Raw genomic sequence first — 21155 nt, forward strand, 5'->3', positions numbered from 1 at the left:
TCTTTGCATAACATATCGTACTCGTACAGAAGATATAATTAGTTAAATATTGATAAATTAAACTAATTGCATTGCTAAAGCTTTTAAGGGATTTCTTCTTAAAATAGCGGTTAAACAATTGTCGATTCTCTGGATGTGATTTAGTACATATAGTTAATTAGATAATAAACACGCGCACAGGCGGAATGTGTTCTCACTATGGTTTGGGGGGAGGAAGGAGAAAAAGGAGGCATAACAATAAACAAATTGACACAATCTTTGTATTACTACGAAGGTTTCTTTCCATTAAAACACAAGACATAAACAAATAATTCCGAAGGGACTTGCAATCATGTTTCAAACGCAGTTTACTGCTGGCCATAGAGCAGCTCAGAGCCAGGCGGTATACTGCTAGGATCAACGCTCGCGTTAAAATAGTTGGCTGGAGTCCCCGCAGCGGGAAAGGGGACAGCCACACCTTGGCCGGGCTGCTGATGTTGCTGCTGCTGGGAATTGTGCTGGAGCGTTAGGTTATAGGGATTCTGGACATATTCCTGATAAATATCCGCCGCTGGTCCAACACCGTCGCCAGCTAATGGCGGGGCCTCGTAAACAGGGGCAAAGCTATGAACAATCGATGACTGCGGCATCTTAGGCAGCGAGGGATACGCGTTGCCGGCCAGCAGGTGACTGATTGGCACATTAATGGCGGGATCGGTGGACTGAGCTGGCTGATGTTGGTGTTGGTACGCCTGATATTGCTGATAGTATTGCTGGTAGAGCAACTGTTGTTGCTTAGACTGATCTTCAAGCGCTTCCGATGGAGCGGGCAACTCAATGGCATAACTATTATACGTATTGTTGGAGGTGATGTTTAACTGCTGCACAACCGGTATTGAAGCAGCGTGGGTTGGCTCCACTGCTTCCTGGGAGCCGTGCACCGCTGCAGCAGTAGCTTCATTCACAAGATCCGGCAGCATTGGGATGGGCTGAGAATCCACCGTAGCCGGCTGCTGGGGGGCCAACATTAGGGGCTGTATAATGGATTGTAGAATGACTCATTAACCGATTGACTATAAATTGGGATGGGCTGAGGTTGAGCTTACCTGAGCAAAGACGAAACTGGGTGCCTGCTGCAGAGCATCTGCCATGGGAGGCTGCAGTATAATGCTCCGCCTTGGAGATTCTACTGGGGATGCCGTGGCCGCACACACAGCCGTCTCTGTGGCCTGAAGCTGTGGCTGCAGCTGGGTGGGCTGTTGTTGCAAATGCTGTTTGGGCAAGATTGGTTGGGCAAGTGGCGGCACCTCTTGTTGTGTATTGGGATCACCAGATGGTGCAACAGGTGCAACCGCAGATGGAGTGTTGGTTAGTGTGTGGGAGCGTTTGCCTGAAAGGTGGAGGATATTTTCATTTGATAACTAAGTACATATGTAATTCTATCAAAATATAATGAAAGGAACGCAACACGAAGCTCAAACGAAGTGGGGAAAAGGTTCAATGCTCAATTCTTCTTTCCCAGTCCCTTGAGCATCTTTAACTTGGATTTGAAGCTAGACCAGGGCTTCGGTAGTTTCCGCTGTTTGGGTTTGGTTGACTCTTTAAGGGTATCATATTTGCCAGTGGCCGCAAAAGCGACACGAAGCCCATTGCTACACAGAGGCAATGTCAACGATTGCTGGCCAGCAAAGAATTGAGACTCGTATAAAATTTTTGTAAAGTCCAGCGATATTGCTGATGAAAGCAGATCTGATGGCAGGGTCAAAAGTTAAGCGGGTTTAAAAATGGCCGCCTCACGCACCTTCGTCACGGAAGAGTTCCTCCTTCAGATTGGGCAAAAATTCCCCGATCCGTCGCCAGGTGAGCTCCCACAGCGCCTGATGCAGGCTGCCATCTTGGTTGTGGAACACACGGACCGAATGCATAACCAGCAGCATGTTCTTCAGTATCTCCTGCATCTGCTCCGACAAAGTGTCCGATCCGACCTTCATGAATCTCTCTATGTAGTCCAGTATGTCTAGCCAAAGTTCGTTGAAAGCGGCCCCCAGCTCGATGAGAGTGGTGAGGTGCTGCAGGAATACCTTGGACATAATGGTGGCGGTCCGAATGCGTGACTCTTCCAGGAGCGCTGCATCCAGCTGCCCTGAAGCGCTGCTCTCTGGCAGCAACTCGTTCAGTAGCGGGAATAGTACCTGAACAAAGCAGGAACACCACTCTGCTCCAGAAAGCGTTTGTAGATCGTGCACTAGCAAAGCCCTTTGCTGAAGACACGATATGGCATGGGTGCGCACTTCACGCCGCCGATCCATTGCCAATCTGGCTATGCCCTGCAGCAGCGGGCACCATCCTGGTGTCCACAAAGCCGCCGACTGAGGAACAGTACAGCCTTCCTCCGCCCACCATCGGAAGATCTGAGCTGTTCGCGTATACAGAGTGTACATCAGGTCCAGCAATTGAATGGACAACTGCTCGTATCGCTGGGCCAGGTCTTCCTGTTCGGCCGAATTCACGGGAAGATTGTCGGCAGCGTCGCCCGTCAGTAGACTCAGGTTGCTGCTCGAGCCGGACGAGGCCACACCTGGCTTACGATCGCTTCGCTTCTTAGCACTCCTTTGCTTTCCTGCCGCTTCCAACTTGCGTCGCTGACGAATCCCTCCATCCCGACAGGCCTCTACAAAGATACGAATGCAGCGAACGCAGGCCTCAAAGTTATAGGGCGTGATGTGGGCCACACTCCTCACAATGAAAGACAGCGAATCCCAGCACTTGAACAAGGCAAATGGCGCATGATCCAGAAGCTGGCAATTGTAGACTAGGCTACTTGAAAAACTTGAAGCACCTGTGGTGGAGCTGGGCGGCGATTGCGGTCTGTCAAACAGATTCAGTTAGAATTGGAGATTAAGATTTCATCGTGGCCCAGAAAACTCACCTGGAGGCAGTCGTCAGTTCACTGTCTTTGTTGTTGACCAATATCCAATTCTCAGCACTTGGACTGGGTGCAGTGGGCACAGCAGTTGCTTTGGAGAGTTCAGAGTCTGATGTGTAGCCACGCTCGGGGGGTGCAGAGGCATCTTCCTCACCACTCAATGCGCCATCCGATTTAGCGCCTCCATTGGGCGGCAGCGGCAACTGGGTATCCTCGTAGTTGGGGGGGACAGCACCGGCACCCACACACTCAAGCAGATTGAAGATGATCTGCCAGTCCTGCTCAGAGTGAATGTTCTGGGCAGAGGTCTTCAGCAGCTCGTAAATGCCAATGGAAATCTGCTTGGATATGCGCAGCAGAAGGGCAGGCTTCAGCATCAGCAGCATCTTGAGAGATTGGAGAACAATAGGGCACAGTTCCTCGTTGCGCATAAGGTAGATGGCCAGCTTGAGCACTGCCACTATGCAGCGATTAAGGAGATAGTCATAGCCGCACGAGGCGCTGCCCATTAGCAGAAGATACATTTGATCCCGAACCGCTGGCCACAGGGGAATCATGCGATCGCGATTGTGGATGACGATCTTGACGAGAAATTCCATCCAGAAGACGGTTTGATCTTCAGCATAGGGCAGACCAATCGACTTGTGCCCCTGAGGAGCCTTCAGCAGACCCAGCACACATTTGAGCAGCTCTTGCAGGGACTCTAGTTGCACGAACTTCGACTCCTGCAGCATTTGATCGAGCTGGCATTCCTTGATACATTTACGGCCATGCTTAATAAAGTCCTGCTCCTCGTAGGTGGGCTCACGCTGACCCTCTGAGCTGATGAATGAGTACAGACTAGAAAAGAGACCCGATTCCTGTTTCTCCCGCGGCTTCTCCAGTATCAGCATAGCCTTGCCGTTTGCTTCGCAAAAGTCCTCCACCTCGATGAGGGATTTGGGCAGGAGCTTCAAGCGGAAGAGCTGCAGAAAAATGTCGAGGATGTGCTTCCAACTCTCCCTCAAACAATCGCCATAATCGTGAACCAACAGGAATACCGTCCTTATGGCTGCCTGCGCCTTGGCATTCAATCCAAAGTTCACTGCCTGCTGCATCTCATTAGGCGCCGGTGCCGGCTCGTGTTGCTCCACGCTGCTCAACAGCGTTGTGAACTTGCACAACGTCAGAACGAGGGCATCAAAGTCCGCATGCAGATTGTAATGCGCTGATATAGCTGCCGACTTGCTAAAGCCTGAAACGTATTCAGATGCCGGATAAAACTCATACTGACGCTCCTCGAAATGGTTGTTCACTTACCCGTCAGTGTTCTCTGGTAGCCAGACTCAGTGCTCTTATCGAACATGAAGCTCAGAGCGCTTAGGGAAGCTCCCCAAACAATATTGAATATCTCCACATCGTAGGAGGCATCGTGGACATAATGGAAATGGCCGTCGTGGGTGTCCCCACGTCGAAGCAAAACTTTCCACAGATAGTTTTCACGCACTAAGCCGGTTTGTTCTGCAGGCATTACAATTTCTTCGTTTCTGGAATAGAATGAAATGGGACATAGGCAATCTATGCTATGTTGTTCCAAGATTAAATTCAAAGTGTACTCACTTGATGGCATTGAAGACCTGAGCCAACATCTCTTGATCAAAGTCTTTGCCACCATTCAGGCCACGCAAATTCTTGGTGAAGTCCTCCAGAGTCATTGGAACATTCAGGCGCTTTGCATTGGAGTTATGCTGATCCATATTCAGCATGATGATGGCATAAGCCAAGCGGAATGCGGCATCAGTGTTCGCAAACGGCTCCAGATTTTGTGTCTACATAAGAGATTTGAATTATAATTGTCCTATTCCCCATGCCCACGCTCACTTACATGCCAGTGATCGGAGAAGTGTTCCAACACCAAAAAAATCAACGGTGCCTCGCCAGGCAATCGGAATGTCTCCAGATACAGGCGCAGTGCCTGATCCACACGGAGACCAGTGAAGTCGAATGAGTCGACAAAGTTGATCAGAATCTTTGAATCGACATTCTTCTTCTTCGAAATGTATTCGCCAATCATTTTCTTGTCGAGTCCAGGATTCTCGCGCAGGAAGAGCGCCACTTGCATGGGATCGAGCTGAGCATTAAGAACCCCGTGCTCTTGAAGATACTGGATACCCTTGTCCGGTCGTTGATTGAACCGCTCTGTGCCCTGGGAGAGCAAGCGTTTCTTCTGCTTGACATTGGCCAGTTTTTCACTGGTTATTCCGCCACCTATTCCATTTCCTCCAGACTGCGACTGCAGCCGCAGTCTTTGCGAGCTGCTGTTAATGAAGTTGGAGATGTTTTCTACACGGCCTTGTTCATCCACGGCTAAAGATCCGCCACCAGCATCTATGACAATCCCCTCTAATCCGCTGTTGTGACGCGAGTGGCGACTTCCGCCGGCTGCCGGACCGGCTTCTGTCACAGCTTCCCTGCTGTGACTGTTCTTGGCTGCCGCACAGTTCCGCTCAATGCTGTCGATGACACTGATGAGTGTGTCCATGGAGATGATGTGAGTGCTGTATACTGCATTGGTGGCTGACAGGGTGTACTTGCTTAGCAAGTTGGTCAGACTCTCGAACATATCCGTGCAGTACAAATCGCAATCATAGTTGATGTACAGCTCGGTCACGAAGCCAGGAATGCGCCACAACTGCAGTAGGTTGTCCAAAGCCAGTTCTCGCATCTCGTAGGGTGTCTTGGGATTGTCGCTGGCTATAATCTCGCTCAGCTTCTTGAGGTAGCCTTCTAGCTGGAGCTTCAGGTGTCCGCGCAACGACTCGAAAAGCAGGAAGCATAGCTGCAAATCGGCAGCGAAGATACTCAAGCGCTCCGACGTTAGGAGCTGCAACAGAAAGATCATTATGATTCATATCCAATCTATCTAATGGGGGGAAAAATGTCTAACCGAAATTAAATTTCTGCACAAATCATCTTTGACCAGTTCCAGCAAACCCTCATATTTGCCAATATTATCGGCAGCCACTTCAAAAGCCACAGTGAGCAAACTCAAGCCCGTATGCATCATGCTGTCCGAATTCTGTTTGTCCAGCGGGTTGCACAAGATGATGAGGAATCGGAAGAGCTCTTGGATGAACGGCAGACCGTAGGGCGACAGGGTGGCAGAGATTAGCGCTCCATCCTTATCGGACGATTGCTGGGTGAAGCGAACACCCACCGAGTTGATATACTCGCTGCTGTTCGCGTCGGTCAAGCTGTTCTTTCCATCTCCCCCTTCTACGATCTCCGATTCGGCGGCACTCTCCACTTGAATGGCGGGTACATTCGCTGCGGCGTTCTCCTCAACTCCCGAACTCACGGGTGCTGTTGTTGTTGGCGTTTGCGTGATCTTGCCCTGCATGTCCAAAATGTTGCCCGCTGGGCTGGCTGGAGTGGTGGCCAGTATGGGAGCCTTGAGGTGATTTGGCGCTGCAAGACTGCATTGTGGGGTCTGCGGGGGATCTTCTACTGTCGAAGACTTGCGTTGCACCGATGGGGGAGCTGGGGCGGCGGCCGCTGCTGCTGTTTTTCGCTTGTGCTTCTCTTGGGCGGCACCGCTGGCAGCATCGCCAATAGTAAATCGCTTCTGCAAGACGGTATCGCTGGGCTCCTCCGCAAACTGCGGAAGACGCATGAAGAACAAAAGCACCATGTCCTTCAGCGATTGCTCTGCCGAGCGTCGCAGCAGCTCACTGAGTCTAGGCTCAAAGCAAATCTTGAAGCAACTTAGCATGACCTCGCACATCGACTCATTGCTGACGGCAGCTCCCTCAGGACTGCGGATTAAAGTGTGCAGCACTTCAATGACCCGCATGAAAGTAACACCGTCCGAGGATTGATCTGTGCCCATAAAGCGAGCATGTGTCACGGCATCCGCTATGCGTTCAACAATATCTGCTATATTGGGCGAAGTGGGATCTGCAACATGAAAATGCGATAGGGAGTGAGCACGGAAAAGATTGGACAGCAGTTTATCTCACCAATTAGGCCATATGACAAGAATTTATTGACTGAGGCGAGAGCCAGACTAGTCAAGGGTCCCGTCGTATCCGCCGTGCGTATCACCTCCAGAAACGGAGATAGAAACACCTTCGGTTCAATCAGACGCAGATCTTCAATACGATTTAAGTCCTGCTTGAGGTCTATAAACAGCTTCAACAACGAGTCCTTCTCATCGTCCTGCAAAGCGGGGAGTACGGGATATGTCACAACTTTCTTGTAGTGTTAGAATAATTAGTTACCACGTAGGCTGTGGCATTCCAACGCGTTCCACGTCGCATGGCCGTCATCAAGGTGGCCATTTCACCGCGCACCACGTAGATGCCATTGCCAGGCAGTGACATTGTGTCCAGGCCTTTCTTAATTATTCGTCAACAGCAGCTAGCTGGCTTCCGCCGAAAAAAATTCTCAAATTCGTGGGCAGCTCCTCTCTCCTTGCCTTGCGTTTTCATACATATGTTTTCCGACCTGCCCTTTCTACCGCACACATACACACAGCCGCAGTCCTGTTTTGCCTTGAACAAAACTTGACGCGCCTTTTAGTAACACATTTTTTACTTAATTATTAATAAAATAAATGTAATTTGTTTGCAAATAATTTTTGGTGACGTTTACGTGTCTTGTATGTTCTTTCTAGAGCTGGAGAAACATCGATGATATCGATGTTTGGGTTATCACAGCACACATCGATGTTTTTTAAACATTAGATTTACACTAGAAGCTATTTAAACAATTATTAATATGTTTGATAAAATTAGCTTGAAGGATTTATTTTTACTTCTTTTCCATCCGCCAAAATTATTACGCTACTATTATTAAGTGGTGATAGTTGACACGATAGGCAGAACAGGGATAAGATATTAGGAAAATCGAACAGACGTAACTGAAAAGCAGCCATAATTAAACTTTTTGCCACCACTAAGCCTCTATGCTTATCCAATTAAAAAAAGAGCTGAGTTTTGACCAAAAGGAAACGGATTACAACGATTTGGAAGATGGAACATTTGAAAAACATCGAGATTCATCGATATTGTCTCGTCGATGTTTCATGCACTCAAAGCATCGAAAATATCGACGTCCGCTTGTGCACTGACAAAAACTATCTAGCTAATATTTGAACACGGCAAGAAATCCACGGAGACTTAAAAAACATCTCGTTGCAAATATTTTGCCTATGCCTCGTATAATTTTACTGTATAAAAAAAGGCCAGACTTTGCGGAAACAAGCCAGTTGGCCAGCAAAGTACATTCAAAAGTTTGCATATTGTCGCACAGTGTAGTTTTGTAAAACATTGCAATCCTGTTTGATATTCTATAGATATGCAAAATGCTTCCATCGTAATATTTACACATAATAAAAAGGTAGTGTAAGGAGTTGCAGATTTTAGCCATTTTTTGCATTTGTTTTTCGAATTGTATTGACTCAGAAAATCTGGCAGCACTGACGACCTGTCAACAGTGCACAACAACAAGAACAACAGAGCTGGTTGCTTTTTCTTTACGTGCGTAGGCGAATTTGTGAATCTTTCGGATTTTAAACAGAAAAGTATTTAAATTGTATGTAAACTCATTTCAGACCACTGGAAACACTTGAATTGGGGCGACCGCACACGGGGCAGGTGGAAATCAGGCACTCAACAATACCAAAGCACATCAGAACCCAAACAATATGGGAAACACAGATTCAAAGTTGAACTTTCGCAAGGCAATTGTGCAGCTGACGCAAAAGAATCAGAAAATCGACCCCAGTGATGAGCAATTCTGGGAGCAGTTCTGGCAAGGCCATCAAACAACTCTTGAGGATGTGTTCGCTTTGGTTACATCGAATGAAATTCGACAAATAAGGAACGATAACCCAGCCAACTTGGCCACTCTGTGCTATAAGGCTGTCGAGAAACTGGCCCAGGCGGTGGACAGCAGCTGCCGCACTCAGGCAGAGCAACAGTGCGTTTTGAACTGTGTGCGCCTTCTGATCAGATGTTTGCCATACATCTTTGAGGATGATAAATGGCGCGATTTCTTCTGGAGCAGTTTGCCGTCCCAGGAAAAGACAATGCCTTTGGCCCAGTCATTACTGAATGCCATTTGCGATTTACTCTTCTGTCCAGATTTCACTGTTACATCGGCTCGTCGCGCGGGTCCGGAGAAGGCCGAGGAACTCGCCAATATTGATAGCTGCGAATATATTTGGGAGGCAGGAGTGGGATTCGCCCAGTCCCCACCTCACAATGCCCACATGGAGCGCCGGCGCACGGAGCTATTGAAGCTGCTTCTCACTTGTTTCTCAGAGCCGATGTATCGCTCGCCTCAACAATCCGAGGAGCCCAACAAATGGATAGCCTACTTCACCTCGGCCGACAATCGTCATGCCCTGCCTCTCTTTACGTCATTCTTAAACACAGTATGTTCGTATGATCCAGTTGGATATGGCGTACCCTACAACCACCTGATCTTTGCGGACACCACGGAGCCCTTGGTCGAGGCTTGTCTGCAACTCCTTATTGTCACGTTGGACCATGACATGGTGGTGCAGCAACAGCTCACCCAGCCTGGACAGCACTCCTATGACGAAGGAAACTGCGGGGACAATTTGTTCATCAATTATCTGTCGCGTGTCCATCGGGATGAGGATTTCCATTTTATCCTCAAGGGCATAACTCGTCTGTTAAATAATCCCCTGGTTCAAAACTATTTACCCAATTCCACAAAGCGTTTGCATTGTCATCAGGAGCTGCTCATTTTGTTCTGGAAGATATGCGACTACAACAAAAAGTTTTTGTATTTCGTTCTGAAGAGTTCAGATGTTTTAGACATACTCATTCCCATATTGTATCACTTGAACTACTCTCGGGCGGACCAATCCCGCGTAGGCCTGATGCACATAGGAGTATTCATACTACTGCTGTTGTCAGGTGAGCCCCTTTTTTATTATTGACAGTGTGCAACGACTTAAGTTCTTACATTTCAGGGGAGCGAAACTTTGGTGTTCGCCTAAATAAGGCTTACTCCGCCACTGTACCGATGGACATTCCGGTCTTCACCGGAACTCATGCGGATTTGCTCATCACAGTGTTTCACAAAATCATTGCAACTGGCCATCAGCGCCTGCAGCCGCTGTTCGATTGTCTGCTGACTATTTTGGTGAATGTTTCACCGTACTTGAAGACCCTTTCGATGGTGGCCAGTGTGAAGCTCCTGCATCTTCTCGAGGCCTTCAGCACGCCTTGGTTTCTGTTATCAGCGCCAAGCAATCATCATTTGGTGTTCTTCTTGCTGGAGATCTTTAACAACATTATACAGTATCAGTTTGACGGGAATTCGAATCTAGTGTATACCATAATACGGAAGCGTCATGTGTTCCATGCCATGGCGAATCTCCCCACAGATATGGCCGGGATAGCCAAGTGTATGAGTGGGCGCAAGGCAGGTGGAAAGTTCAATTTGCCACGTGTACCGCAGCGGAGGATAGCAGCTGCTTCGCAAGAGCTGCCCTCAGCCCACGTGCCGGAAGAGTATAATGATGATGAAGATGAAGATGAGGAGGAGGACACGATAAATGCGGAGCCGAAGGCTGAGGAAGATCTTGAATCGGAAACGGAATCCCATGAGCGGTCACAAATAGAAGAGCCACAGCCAGAGATACTAACTGCTCAACCAGCCGAGCCGGGCACTTTAAAAACATCCTTGCTAGACACACCAGCCATCAGTCAGATGACTGAGCGTGAGCAGGCCCATCCAAATGATAAAACGCAGACGGAAGAATCTACTGAAATCGTCCCGTATGACAAGTCCCCCGTCACAACACCAACGGGTGGTCGAAAATCTACCTCACCCACCAACCACCAGTCACGGCTATCGGTGGCCCATCGCAGCAGCATTCGCATGGTTCCCGGCGAAGGGGATCGATGGGCACCCACACCCGAGTGGATTGTCTCCTGGCGCTCAAAGTTGCCGCTGCAGACGATAATGCGCTTGCTTCAGGTTCTGGTACCGCAGGTGGAGAAGATATGCATAGACAAGGGCCTTACTGACGAATCAGAGATCCTTAAATTTCTGCAACATGGAACGCTGGTTGGCCTGTTGCCTGTTCCACATCCCATACTAATACGAAAGTATCAGGCAAACGCTGGCACCACAGCCTGGTTCCGCACTTACATCTGGGGTGTCATTTACCTGCGCAATGTGGAGCCTGCCATTTGGTATGATACGGAGGTCAAGCTCTTTGAGATTCAGCGCGTCTAGGTCAGTATCTGGAATCACCAATGCAATCAAAGCGGCAACAATGTAACTAAAACGCTTTTGGCATTTACTGTAGTTAAATTATTTAGTGCATATATCATTCCGAAAGTTTAAGTGAAAATGTCAATGTTTAATGAATACCTTTTACCATATTGTATGACTTCTTATCCGTTTCAAATTCATCAAGAATATCTCCAGTATGAGGCTTATCAGTTGCAACAATATAGCGTGAGTTCTTTTTTGAGGATAGCATTTTGTTAATGGCTTTTTACATTGTTATTTAATTCCCTTTTTTCGTTCTCTCTCTATCTTTTTATCCAAAAACATGTATTAATTTATTTCAGCCGTTTAAGCATAAAGTTTTGTGTGTTTTAGTCATAAACTAAATTATGAAATTAATCTTTTATTTATTTTGTGTAATATGAAAATGTTCCTTGTGCCGTATTTTTAGTTGATTGCTTTAATTGCTTAAATTATAATGTATCTTGTGCGCCGCCTATAATTTGTATCCAAACAAAGCAAAATTCACTGCTATAGTCGTCGACTTTTAGGTACACGAAATAAATGAATGTCCAAAAGTCAACAAACTTTTGCTCTGATTTGTTGCTTTTTCAAGTTTCCAATATGATTAAAAAAACACTATTTATATTTATTTCCAAACCAAATAAAAGCTTTACCTGCTCGTGCAACAATAGTAGACTTTAGTTCAATTGTAAGCTTTGCTTTAAACTAGCGACTTCATATTATAAAGAAAGAGTGTAATATTTAATTAACTTATGTGTTTAGAATCCATACAATTCATAACACATGCTATATACAAAATATATAACAGAAAATACCAATTAAATTAATGGCACCTATATAAAATCAACACAAATCTATATGAGAAATAAAAGATATCGAAGTGAATAGATTGGAGTTTTAACTTTATCATATCATGAGTCCCATGAAAAATTCGAATTATCTTGAGGTTTTCTGGCTGTTTATTAATTGGCTTTTCAATACAAAATAAAAATTATCTTAACGAAAATGCTGAGCATACATCAGACTAAACTTTTCAAGCATTCAACTATCCTTCTTAATTAGAGCGTGCATCCAGAAGACATATTTTATAGTAAATATAAAAATAATTGATGCGGCCGCCACCTTTCCAGGTTTGGTTGGATCAGTGGGTCGTCGTCCCCCATTATTTTGCGTGGTGGAGTAGTTATGGGCGCCCCGTTTAATGACAATGGACAGAGGCAACGCCATTGCTGTGAAATGATTGGGATTTATCCGAGGCAATGGCGTTAGTTGTCACGACTGGGAGGGGGTAGGCGTAGTTGGGGCTGGCTGAGTCACAGGCAAAATGCTAAATTTTATATATGAACCTTTGCTGCGTTTTTGAACTATTTTGCCAATGACCAGCGGCTCTGTAATGGTTTGTCCAATAGCCTTGACTATGCGCTCAGCGCTGCTTTCGTCAGATCCGCTAGCACTGCCCTGGATGAGTATGCGGATTTCGTGTCGCTTGCCCAGCCACTTCACAATATTCTTGAGTCGCGACTCAAGATCATGCTCCGCTATTCGGGCACCTATTGTCAGTGACTTCTCAGACTTTTTGTTGATTTTGTCGGTAGCTGTGTTCGTTGCACCCCTATCATCGGCTAACATTTCCGCAGACGTGACAAGTCTGAAAGAATGTATTCCAATTAATAGAGAGTTTCCCTATAACTGCGTATTTAGTACCAACTTAAACATGGCGCGCCCGGTTTTGGTGTCCGTTTGGTCCAGACGCAACAGGTGCAACTCTCGCCGCTTGGCCAGCTTCTGAGCTTCCTCCAAGGTGGTTATGCTCAGAGCCTGGTTGTGCTGAACAAGTGTAATCTTTTGTGGCGGATTTTTTGGTTTTTGGTCACCACCTGACTTTTTTCCTGTTCCTGGAGCTCCAGCCGTCCTTTGTGATTGTGCCAAATGCCAATAAAGTGATAAATTACGTAGTTGTTGCTGGTGTTGAGCCATTGCAGCAACCTGTTGCACCCTCAACATGCTACGCATCATGAATTGAAAACGTTGCAAATGCATTTCTTCTTATATTGTTATTTTTACTTTTCACTTTTGCTTTTCTTTGTGCTTGTGCAATTTGCGTTTCGTGGTTGTAGGCAGCTCTGGAATACAGCTGATTATGCTGATATGACACTAGACTGGTGCGAACTTGATAGCAAACCGCAAAATAAGTAGTCGTAACCGTCTCAAATTATTCTACAGAGAATTTATTAAATTCATTAATCAATCTCAAATCGATTTTTAATAATTTTTCATAGGCTTTAAGGGTAATTCGTAGCTAACGTCGCAGTTTGGGAATCCTCCTCGTGATTCTTACTATTCGTACTATCGTGCATCGGCATATGCACATGTCGAGTGCCATCACTATCAGCTGTCGGCTAGTTATCAAAACAAAAAACACAAACAAACACCTTGTGACGACCGGCCAGCGAATTATTTTTGATACTTTTTGTGCAGTGGAGAATTCACACGACTTTCGGTTCATTTTGCCACTCAGTCCCACGGAACTGGCCAACTTCTGCGTCTAAAGACATAAAGACATAAGAGATCCCCGACAAACGACTGGGTAAGTGGCCGTTGTGGCGTCTGAAGCATTTAATTGAAATACAGGCTCAAAATTAAGTCTACTTGATGCTTTAACTCGTCTGTCGTCCCACGTTCTGCAGAGTGCAAGGAAAACGATAGATTCTATTTATTCGCGACCTTTGACACGTATTACTCTATCAGTGAGTCGAGCAGCTTGTATGCCGCCTCCATTTGAAACCTGTTACATTCCTTCGACATGTTGTCGAAAAGCTGGCCCAGGGCATGACAGAACAGCTAGGCGTCAAGGAGCCGCCTATGAACCATTTCACACTGCTCCTGTTTGAATCTCTCCTATCTCTCTGCTCTTCTTATCTCCTAGTATTGAGGCAGGAGTTGACCAGTTCGGTGCGATTGATCTTCATTCCACTTGCCTATATATTCTATAGTTACAATACATAGTAGAAGGCAGAACAAGGCCGACGAAACGCTCTCGGTCCTGAACGAAACAGGTACGCAAGGGAGCTGCTCCTCTTCCCAGCAGGAACACCAAACGTTGTGGATGCACCCGAGAGGTCCTCCGCTGCTACCCTCTGACAGTGAAAGTGACTGAATGAAACCTCCTGTTTTATCCCTAATATATTATTAACTAAATACATATATGGTTAGAAAGCTTAATGAAATAATGCAAACCTAAAAAAGTATTTACTAGATATTAAAATGTACATAGGTAATTTAATTTCTACCGCGTTGCCGTTGGCCACCGTAATTCCGTCTTCTATTTGACGCTCGTTGCTCTTCCCGGACTCTCTCCTCGGCATACCATGTGGCTCTCAGTGCCTGGCATTCCGGAGAATTGGAGCGGTTCTGCTGCAGGGGAGCGAACTCAGGCAGGCGACACTTCTCGCACTCCTCCCATCTGCTGAATTTGTTCAAATTGCGATCGCACGGATCTGTTGCATACAACATGCATTCATCGGCACAGAAGTTGTAGAACCAGAACTGTCCCGTTATCGTTTGATTTTGGCAGCGCGGCTGAACGGTGTGCAGCATTTGGAAGCAGCGGGTCGACAGGACGGGATCAGTGTCGCCATTGCGGTAGCCATTGGGTCGTTGCCATGCTTCCTGCTCTGTACCAGCGCCAGGAATGTCTGTATCCGATGTAAGGAACTCTCTGCTGTGTGTGTTTCCGGGACCCTGTCGCTGCCAAGGAGCCCGTTCTACATCCTCTAAACGCGACGGCTGGTAAATGTCACTGGGACGTTGGCGTGACCAGGGTGATGGTGGTTCCGTTATCGGTTCATAGCCGGCGGCGACATTGTAATTACTTTGAATCCTGGGCTGCTTGTAGGACGGTGGCTTCTGGTTCAGAGTTGTCTGTCGCTCTGGAAGCCACATAGCATCCGATTTCTGTGAGCTGTCGCCCCAAATGGGGGTGTGGCCTTTAAGGTTGCCAACCGAAAAGCCGAATCCCGATCGATCCTGATTTATTGGAGTCCCATCAGAGCCTCTGTTAGAGTTTCCCTCAAATCTATTGGCGTCTAGTTCTGAGGGTGGACCATACATGCCTCCGCCGCCTCGTCCGCCCATGGACTCTTCATAAGGTGACATACCCATGTCCATGTCGCCGTTAATTGATCCTGGCAGATTACCGAGGCAAGCTCTGCCCTCACATTTGCGCGTCTCTTGCAAGTCCATTCGATGCACACTCTGGCACTTCGATTCGGCTCCAGGATTGAGATACTGGCGCTGCCTCATTTCGTAGCCCTCTCCGCAGGTCACGCTGCAAGCACTCCAGCTGCCCCAACGGCTCAGTTGACACTCGGGCCCTCGTTGCTGGGACGACTGACGGATGTTTCCGCCCATTCCCGCGCCCATGCCAAAGCCCGTTCCCATTCCCATTCCAGGGTCCAGATCATCAAAGTCTTCAACGTTCCCCATTAGATTCTGTGCACCGCACATCTGGCCCTGGCACTCGCGTTCGTCATACTGCGGCTCATTGCAGTTGTAGATCCTCGCCAGCTCAGGCTGCTTGTAGACGCGTCTCCTGTACTGCATGCCATCGCCACATTTGGATGAGCAGTCGCTCCAGCTTGACCAGGGATGTGTAAGGCACTCTCGGGGTACTTCTGCTGGATTGTTTGCTGGGGATTGGGGGATCAGTTGGTTATCATAACAAATGGGATATCTATGTATACACTCGCTACACTCACAGTCTTCATCCGCACAGCGCCGCTCGTAGATGCGTTGACGTCGTACGGTCAGGATTGCCATGGGCTTCATGGGAGCCCCCGTCTCGTCGTAGAAGGGCGAGCGAGGATCATTTGGAAAATCGGAACGCATGCGCCTGATGACATCTGGAGGGACCTGCGGCTGGTCAGGTGACTATCAAGTAGAGAGGGCTCAAAATTAGTGCAAAATTAGCGACTGATCGTGCTATCGCCTACCGTATAGCTTGGCCCCGCATCCGTGCCGACATCCCAGGGATACAAATTAATAACCTTTCCCTCCAGCCACGTGCAGTTCCGCAGACATAGCTCCAGTCCACTGACGCCCACGATCCAGTCTGGCGAGGGCTCTATTTTGGAGGCAAACGATACCATGTGATGCAATGGATCCACTCGCACCGAGGCCATGGACTTGCTACTCATATTGGGGAACGACGGGCCGCGTGCCTTGATAATAGTGCGGATCTTTTGATCCTGTTAAGACGTGGCGTTACTTTGGATTTCCAGCCGATCTAGAGAAATATCAATTCACCCGAAAGTTGATGCTGAATTCCCGCTCGAGCAGACGCGAGCTGCAGTGCTCCGCATACTGCTTGAGACCCTCGCTCGCCAGGGATCCGGATTCCCAGAAGCGGTAGTCGGCGCTGTGGGCAGCCCCCAAAAGCTCACAGAATCGCGTTTCCCAGCCTCGAGCTGGAAAGTCCCTTGGATGCAGGTTGCGGGACCAGACGCCTTCAAATATCAGCTGTATTGTTGGACAACAAAAAGGTTACTGAAGAACTTCTACGCCTTTGCTATACCACTCTCACCTCATAGCGCGCCTCGTCGCAGGCACAGCAGGGTATATCCATCAAAGGAGCCGTCGGCTGGCTCTCCACATCGTCAACGACCTCCTCGCAAATACGTCGCGTTAGTCCACCGTCATCCATGTGCCATACGTCACGATGCTGCAAGACCGTAGCCCGCATAAGGATACAGCCGCTGCCTGGCTCGCTGGGCGCCACCCAGGTCAGGTGCATGTGGGTCTTTGGATTGGTGTTGGTGTTCTCCACCATGTTTATGCAGTTGGGACTGAAGCGCGACTCGGTCATGTCGCTCAGCTCAAAGCTGCCGAGGTCATCCGCATAGTTGAAGTCCCCGTTTTCGTTCTCCAGCGCCAGAATGAAGCTAATGTAGCGATGCCCGTTGAATGCATTCAGGGAAACTGTAAGATCATTCAGTTCTTTAGCTGTTATCGCTGACCTTGAATAATCGGCTTTCGAATTCGCCAGAGCCCGCGATAAGCCAGATCGACTCAAGGCACATGTGCGTAATTTGTTTACTAAACAATAAACATTGCGAAATCTTGGAAGCCTAGCTATTCCGATGATGCCTCAAAGCCCAAGGCTCTCTACCCATGAAGTTCAAGCGCAAGGGCCAATGAACTTTACTCACCGTTGTACTCCTGTCCGAGAATGTATGTTTCCGGATTGCCTGTTATGCTTATCACATAGTTCTCATCCACTGGCGACTTGGGCGTGGCCGTGTTTGCCGGTCGGCGTGTACAGATCAGACTGCGGGCTGTGCCGATCGTCAGCGCCGCCAGAAGCAGTGGAAACAGAGGAACAGAGTCGGTCCGCCACATTCTGAAAAGTCTATAACCATTCGACTTGGGCGACTGTTGCAAACTGAGCGAAGCTTTTTCCCTTTTGCGAAAAGTGAATCAGAAAGAGAGTCTTGGCTGCTGTTCCGACGGTTCCCCGATAAGCCCAAGCAGTGTAGTAGAGTGTATTGCCGAGCGCCTTATTTTTCTGACCCACTGATTCCTATAGACTGCGACTGGGGCCTTATCAGCGCCGGAAAAACAACCAAAGCTTTGGTTCTCTTCAAAACTGCGACAGAGAAACCGAAACCCAGCTGAAATTCTCTTTCAACTCTGGATGAAAGTCGAGTAAAAAGACCCTGACTGGCAATTATTCATCGTAATACTTTATTAAGCAATTCGACCACTCTTCAGCTGCCATAACGACCCGTCCTGTACGGATCGTATGTGTTCCGTGTGTGTGACAGCGGCTCACCTATATCCCCTATCGCTTCGCCGAATCGAGCAGCGCCATAAGCTTCGCCTGTCTGGGCATAGGATCCCCCGGTCTGGGCGTAAGCTCCCCCGCCATATAGATCCATGGATTCATTTTCGCTACGCTCCACGTTCATCTGGGGCTGCAGACATGTACCCTCACAGGCCATCAGCGAACGGAAACGGTTCTTGTTCTCATCGCAGTTGTCCGTGGTGAAGATCTTGCACTCGTGGTCATCGTGGTCGTAGAACCAGTAGTTGCTTACAACCACCGGATTGGCCAGGCAAGGACGAGTGGAGGCAATGGGTTTCTCGAAGCAGTAGTCCTGGACCACATTGTAGTTGCTGTTGCCGCTGCTGCCGCTGCTGCTCGGCGGCTCAGCGATGTCCTGCTGGCGACTGGGATAGCGTCCTGCGTAGGGAGATCTAGTGGTGAAGCCAAGGCCCGGCCTCAGGTTAGGGGTGGTGTAATCATTGCTGTTGTATCCGAGGTTGTAATCACTGTAGCTACTCCCGGGTCTGTTACCCAGCATTTTCTCACTGCCGTAGGTATTATAGTTGGGCCGCTCTTGATCGAGTGGCTGGCGATTTGTGTTATAGCCCCGTCGACTGTCGGTTGGATCAAACGGTGATCGTTGCTGGCTGTCCGTCTGGCCAAAGGGCGCGTTGGTTTCCTGCGATCTATCCGCAGAACCGTACGATGACCTGCCAAAAGCATTGTCATTCTCAGCGGGGCTGAAACCCTTTCTGTTCCATCCTTGATTAGCTGATCCTCCATACGGACTATCCAGCCTGTTATTGTGACTATTAGTGTTCCAGTTGGGTGTCTGATTGGGTTCGCCGAATAGCTCTGGCTCCGGCAAACCATCGAGCTCCCCGTTGTCGGGTATGGTTCCGCCACAGTCCGAGCCCAGACACTGCCTTGTCTCCTCCAGGGGAAGTCGCATGACCGTCAGACATCGCGGCCTCGCCTGTGGATTGTAGTAGTCGCGGGTCCGCGTGGAGATGCCTCGGCCACATGTTTTTGAGCATGGCGACCACTCACTCCAGTTGCTCAGCTGACACTCGGCCATGGAGCCAGTGCCTGTCGCACCCTCACCACCCAAACCCAAGCCCACATCCACACCGGGACCCGCAATGGCGTACTCTTCCTCCCCCTGACCGCACTGGGTGCCTTGACACTGGCGAATCTCCTCCAGCTGAATAACGCAGTTGTAATTGGCCGCTAGGTTGGGATTCTTGTAGCTGCGAATGCGCTGGGTATAGCCCTGACCACAGCGGGTGCTGCAGTTACTCCAATCGTTCCAAGGATGTACGGCGCATTCCAAGGGCGCCCGTCCACCTTGCGATACTGAGTAAGCCAAGGGTCAGCTATATAATTGAATCATTATGTTTCTGGTCACTCACCCTCCTCGCACTCGCGAATGTAGAGTTTCTTCCTGGTCAGGTAGAGCGTGGCCAGGGGCTTCATTGAGGCGCCCGTATCGTCGAAGAATGGCGAACGGTAATCGCTGGGATACGAAGAAGTTATACGTCGTATCACATCTGGTGGAACCTGTGGCTGATCGGGAGACTGAGGGAGAAACCCGTTCTTCCATTAGAAATCTGTGACTGGCAGCATGTGGTCTGTGATCTGTGACCTGTGATCTTTACCCACCATATATGAGGGTCCAGAATCGGTGCCAATGTCCCAGGGGTACAAGTTCAATACCTTTCGCTTCAGCCACGTGCAATTGCTGAGGCACAGCTCCAGACCCGCCACACCCAGTATCCAATCGGGCGATGGATCGATTTTGGCAGCCAGCGAGATTTGATGATGAGCCGGATCCACCCGAGCATTGGCCAACGTGGAGCCAAAGGCATTCAAACGATGAGGGATGCCCGGGGCTTTGATGATGGTACGCACAGCGCCATTCTGTAAGAGATCACCAGATGGAACAGGAACCCTCACGAAAAGAAAAGGAATAGCCAAACTTGGGTGTTGTCTCGGATCTCCTGCTCCAGGGTACGGGTGGCGCCATGCTCGGCCATCTCGCGCATGCCCAGGCTGGCTCGTCCTCCGTAGGCCCAGTAGCGGTATTCATTTCTGTGCGAGGCGCCAATCACCTCGCCCAAGCGTGTGCGCCAGGCCTCGACTGGGAAGTCCTTGGAATGCGTGTTCCTGGTCCACTTGCGCTCTAGGACGATCTTGAAAGGGAAAGGAACTGTAACGGCGTAACATTCTGGGCCAGTCTTGGGCGTCCCACCTCGTACTTGGCCTCATCGCAGGCACAACAGTTTTGGAGTGGCGGCGTCATGCTGTTCAGCTCGTCAATTTCCTCAGGGCAGACGCGTTTGGTGAGGAAGCCTTCATCAATGAACCATACATCACGTTGCTGCACTACCCCCGCCTTGATGAGGACACAGCCGCTTTCGGGAGACTTTGGAGCCACCCAGGAGACTTCAATATGGGTCTTGGCGTTGGTGTTGGTGCTCTCGACCATGTTCTCGCAGCCGACGCTGAATCTGGTATCCGGGGAGCCCAGGAGCTCAAAGTGCCCGGTCATGTCCAGTCCATTGAAGGCCACCGCCTGATCCTCGCTCTCGATGACCAGCGTGAAGCTCACGAATTTTAAATTGATGGGACAGGAAAGCGACACTGCGGAAATTTATGATAGATGGATGGATGGATGGATGTGCACGGGACCCCTCACCATTGTACTGATGCTCGGGTACGTAGGTCGCTGGATTTCCATCGATCAAAATCCGAAAGTTTTCATCGACAGCGGACCGTTCGCCGCTGGCTCCTTGCGGGATTCGATTGCATGCCCCCCGCACGCCCCGAATCACCAAAATTTGTAGCACAAGCACCCGTACAAGTCGCCACATCGCGTCTCGATCCATAGCTGTCCACAGCTCAGCGTCGACTGACTGCTCGGCGGCTGGGTCAGTGCCGAAATTGGTGAATCGTCTCTATTAATCGTTGAGCTTTTCAATTATCTCATCTTGATTGAGTTGCCGTCAATTGGTATAGTTTTTTGTTTCTTCTTGTGTGTGGCACGCTCTCCAATTGACGATTTGGCGCTTGAGTTCTTTGAACTTGGACCAGGGCGCTGAAGGAGGCAAGGGCCGTGCCACAGTCGTACAGCAGATTTGGGTCAAT

At 48.9% G+C, this 21155-nt stretch overlaps 5 protein-coding genes across 7 annotated transcripts; 1 reads left to right on the forward strand and 4 right to left on the reverse strand.

Moving 5' to 3' along the window:
• Positions 1–240: 240 nt before the first annotated feature.
• On the reverse strand, positions 241–7477 carry LOC6591291 (Golgi-specific brefeldin A-resistance guanine nucleotide exchange factor 1). 2 transcript variants are annotated; one of them, XM_026984861.1, is made up of 10 exons: positions 7165–7477; positions 6904–7102; positions 5832–6841; positions 4770–5768; positions 4505–4713; positions 4205–4431; positions 2909–4139; positions 1781–2847; positions 1086–1369; positions 241–1013 (listed from the first exon to the last, which is right to left on the reverse strand). In XM_026984861.1, the coding sequence occupies exons 1-10, from the start codon at positions 7264–7266 to the stop codon at positions 348–350; spliced, it is 5994 nt and encodes a 1997-aa protein (XP_026840662.1). In that variant the 5' UTR covers positions 7267–7477; the 3' UTR covers positions 241–347. The 2 variants fall into 2 exon arrangements, with proteins under 2 accessions (XP_026840662.1, XP_026840663.1); XM_026984862.1 differs by lacking the exons at positions 241–1013; positions 1086–1369 and adding an exon at positions 1401–1728.
• Positions 7478–8385: 908 nt separating this feature from the next.
• On the forward strand, positions 8386–11676 carry LOC6591292 (protein HID1). The gene is made up of 3 exons (XM_026985262.1): positions 8386–8424; positions 8499–9834; positions 9891–11676. The coding sequence occupies exons 2-3, from the start codon at positions 8592–8594 to the stop codon at positions 11162–11164; spliced, it is 2517 nt and encodes an 838-aa protein (XP_026841063.1). The 5' UTR covers positions 8386–8424; positions 8499–8591; the 3' UTR covers positions 11165–11676.
• A 450-nt stretch (positions 11677–12126) lies between these two features.
• Positions 12127–13243, reverse strand: LOC6591293. Of its 2 annotated transcripts, none has more exons than XM_002015770.2 (2): positions 12894–13237; positions 12127–12833 (listed from the first exon to the last, which is right to left on the reverse strand). In XM_002015770.2, exons 1-2 carry the CDS (start codon positions 13223–13225, stop codon positions 12458–12460), a joined length of 708 nt encoding a protein of 235 aa, XP_002015806.2. In that variant the 5' UTR covers positions 13226–13237; the 3' UTR covers positions 12127–12457. The 2 variants fall into 2 exon arrangements, with proteins under 2 accessions (XP_002015806.2, XP_026841584.1); XM_026985783.1 differs by having other exon boundaries at positions 12766–12833; positions 12890–13243.
• A 1107-nt stretch (positions 13244–14350) lies between these two features.
• LOC6591294 (spondin-1) lies at positions 14351–17607 on the reverse strand. Its single transcript, XM_002015771.2, has 6 exons — positions 17392–17607; positions 16767–17161; positions 16490–16702; positions 16177–16431; positions 15943–16114; positions 14351–15873 (listed from the first exon to the last, which is right to left on the reverse strand). The coding sequence occupies exons 1-6, from the start codon at positions 17579–17581 to the stop codon at positions 14465–14467; spliced, it is 2634 nt and encodes an 877-aa protein (XP_002015807.1). The 5' UTR covers positions 17582–17607; the 3' UTR covers positions 14351–14464.
• A 302-nt stretch (positions 17608–17909) lies between these two features.
• On the reverse strand, positions 17910–20901 carry LOC6591295 (spondin-1). The gene is made up of 6 exons (XM_002015772.2): positions 20707–20901; positions 20260–20651; positions 19988–20200; positions 19671–19928; positions 19421–19586; positions 17910–19364 (listed from the first exon to the last, which is right to left on the reverse strand). The coding sequence occupies exons 1-6, from the start codon at positions 20894–20896 to the stop codon at positions 17950–17952; spliced, it is 2634 nt and encodes an 877-aa protein (XP_002015808.2). The 5' UTR covers positions 20897–20901; the 3' UTR covers positions 17910–17949.
• Between the last annotated feature and the right edge of the window lie 254 nt (positions 20902–21155).

The sequence above is a fragment of the Drosophila persimilis genome, unplaced genomic scaffold (assembly GCF_003286085.1).
Source record: "Drosophila persimilis strain 14011-0111.01,24,50 unplaced genomic scaffold, DperRS2 tig00000002-arrow-pilon, whole genome shotgun sequence".
NCBI classification, from domain to species: Eukaryota; Metazoa; Arthropoda; class Insecta; order Diptera; family Drosophilidae; genus Drosophila; species Drosophila persimilis.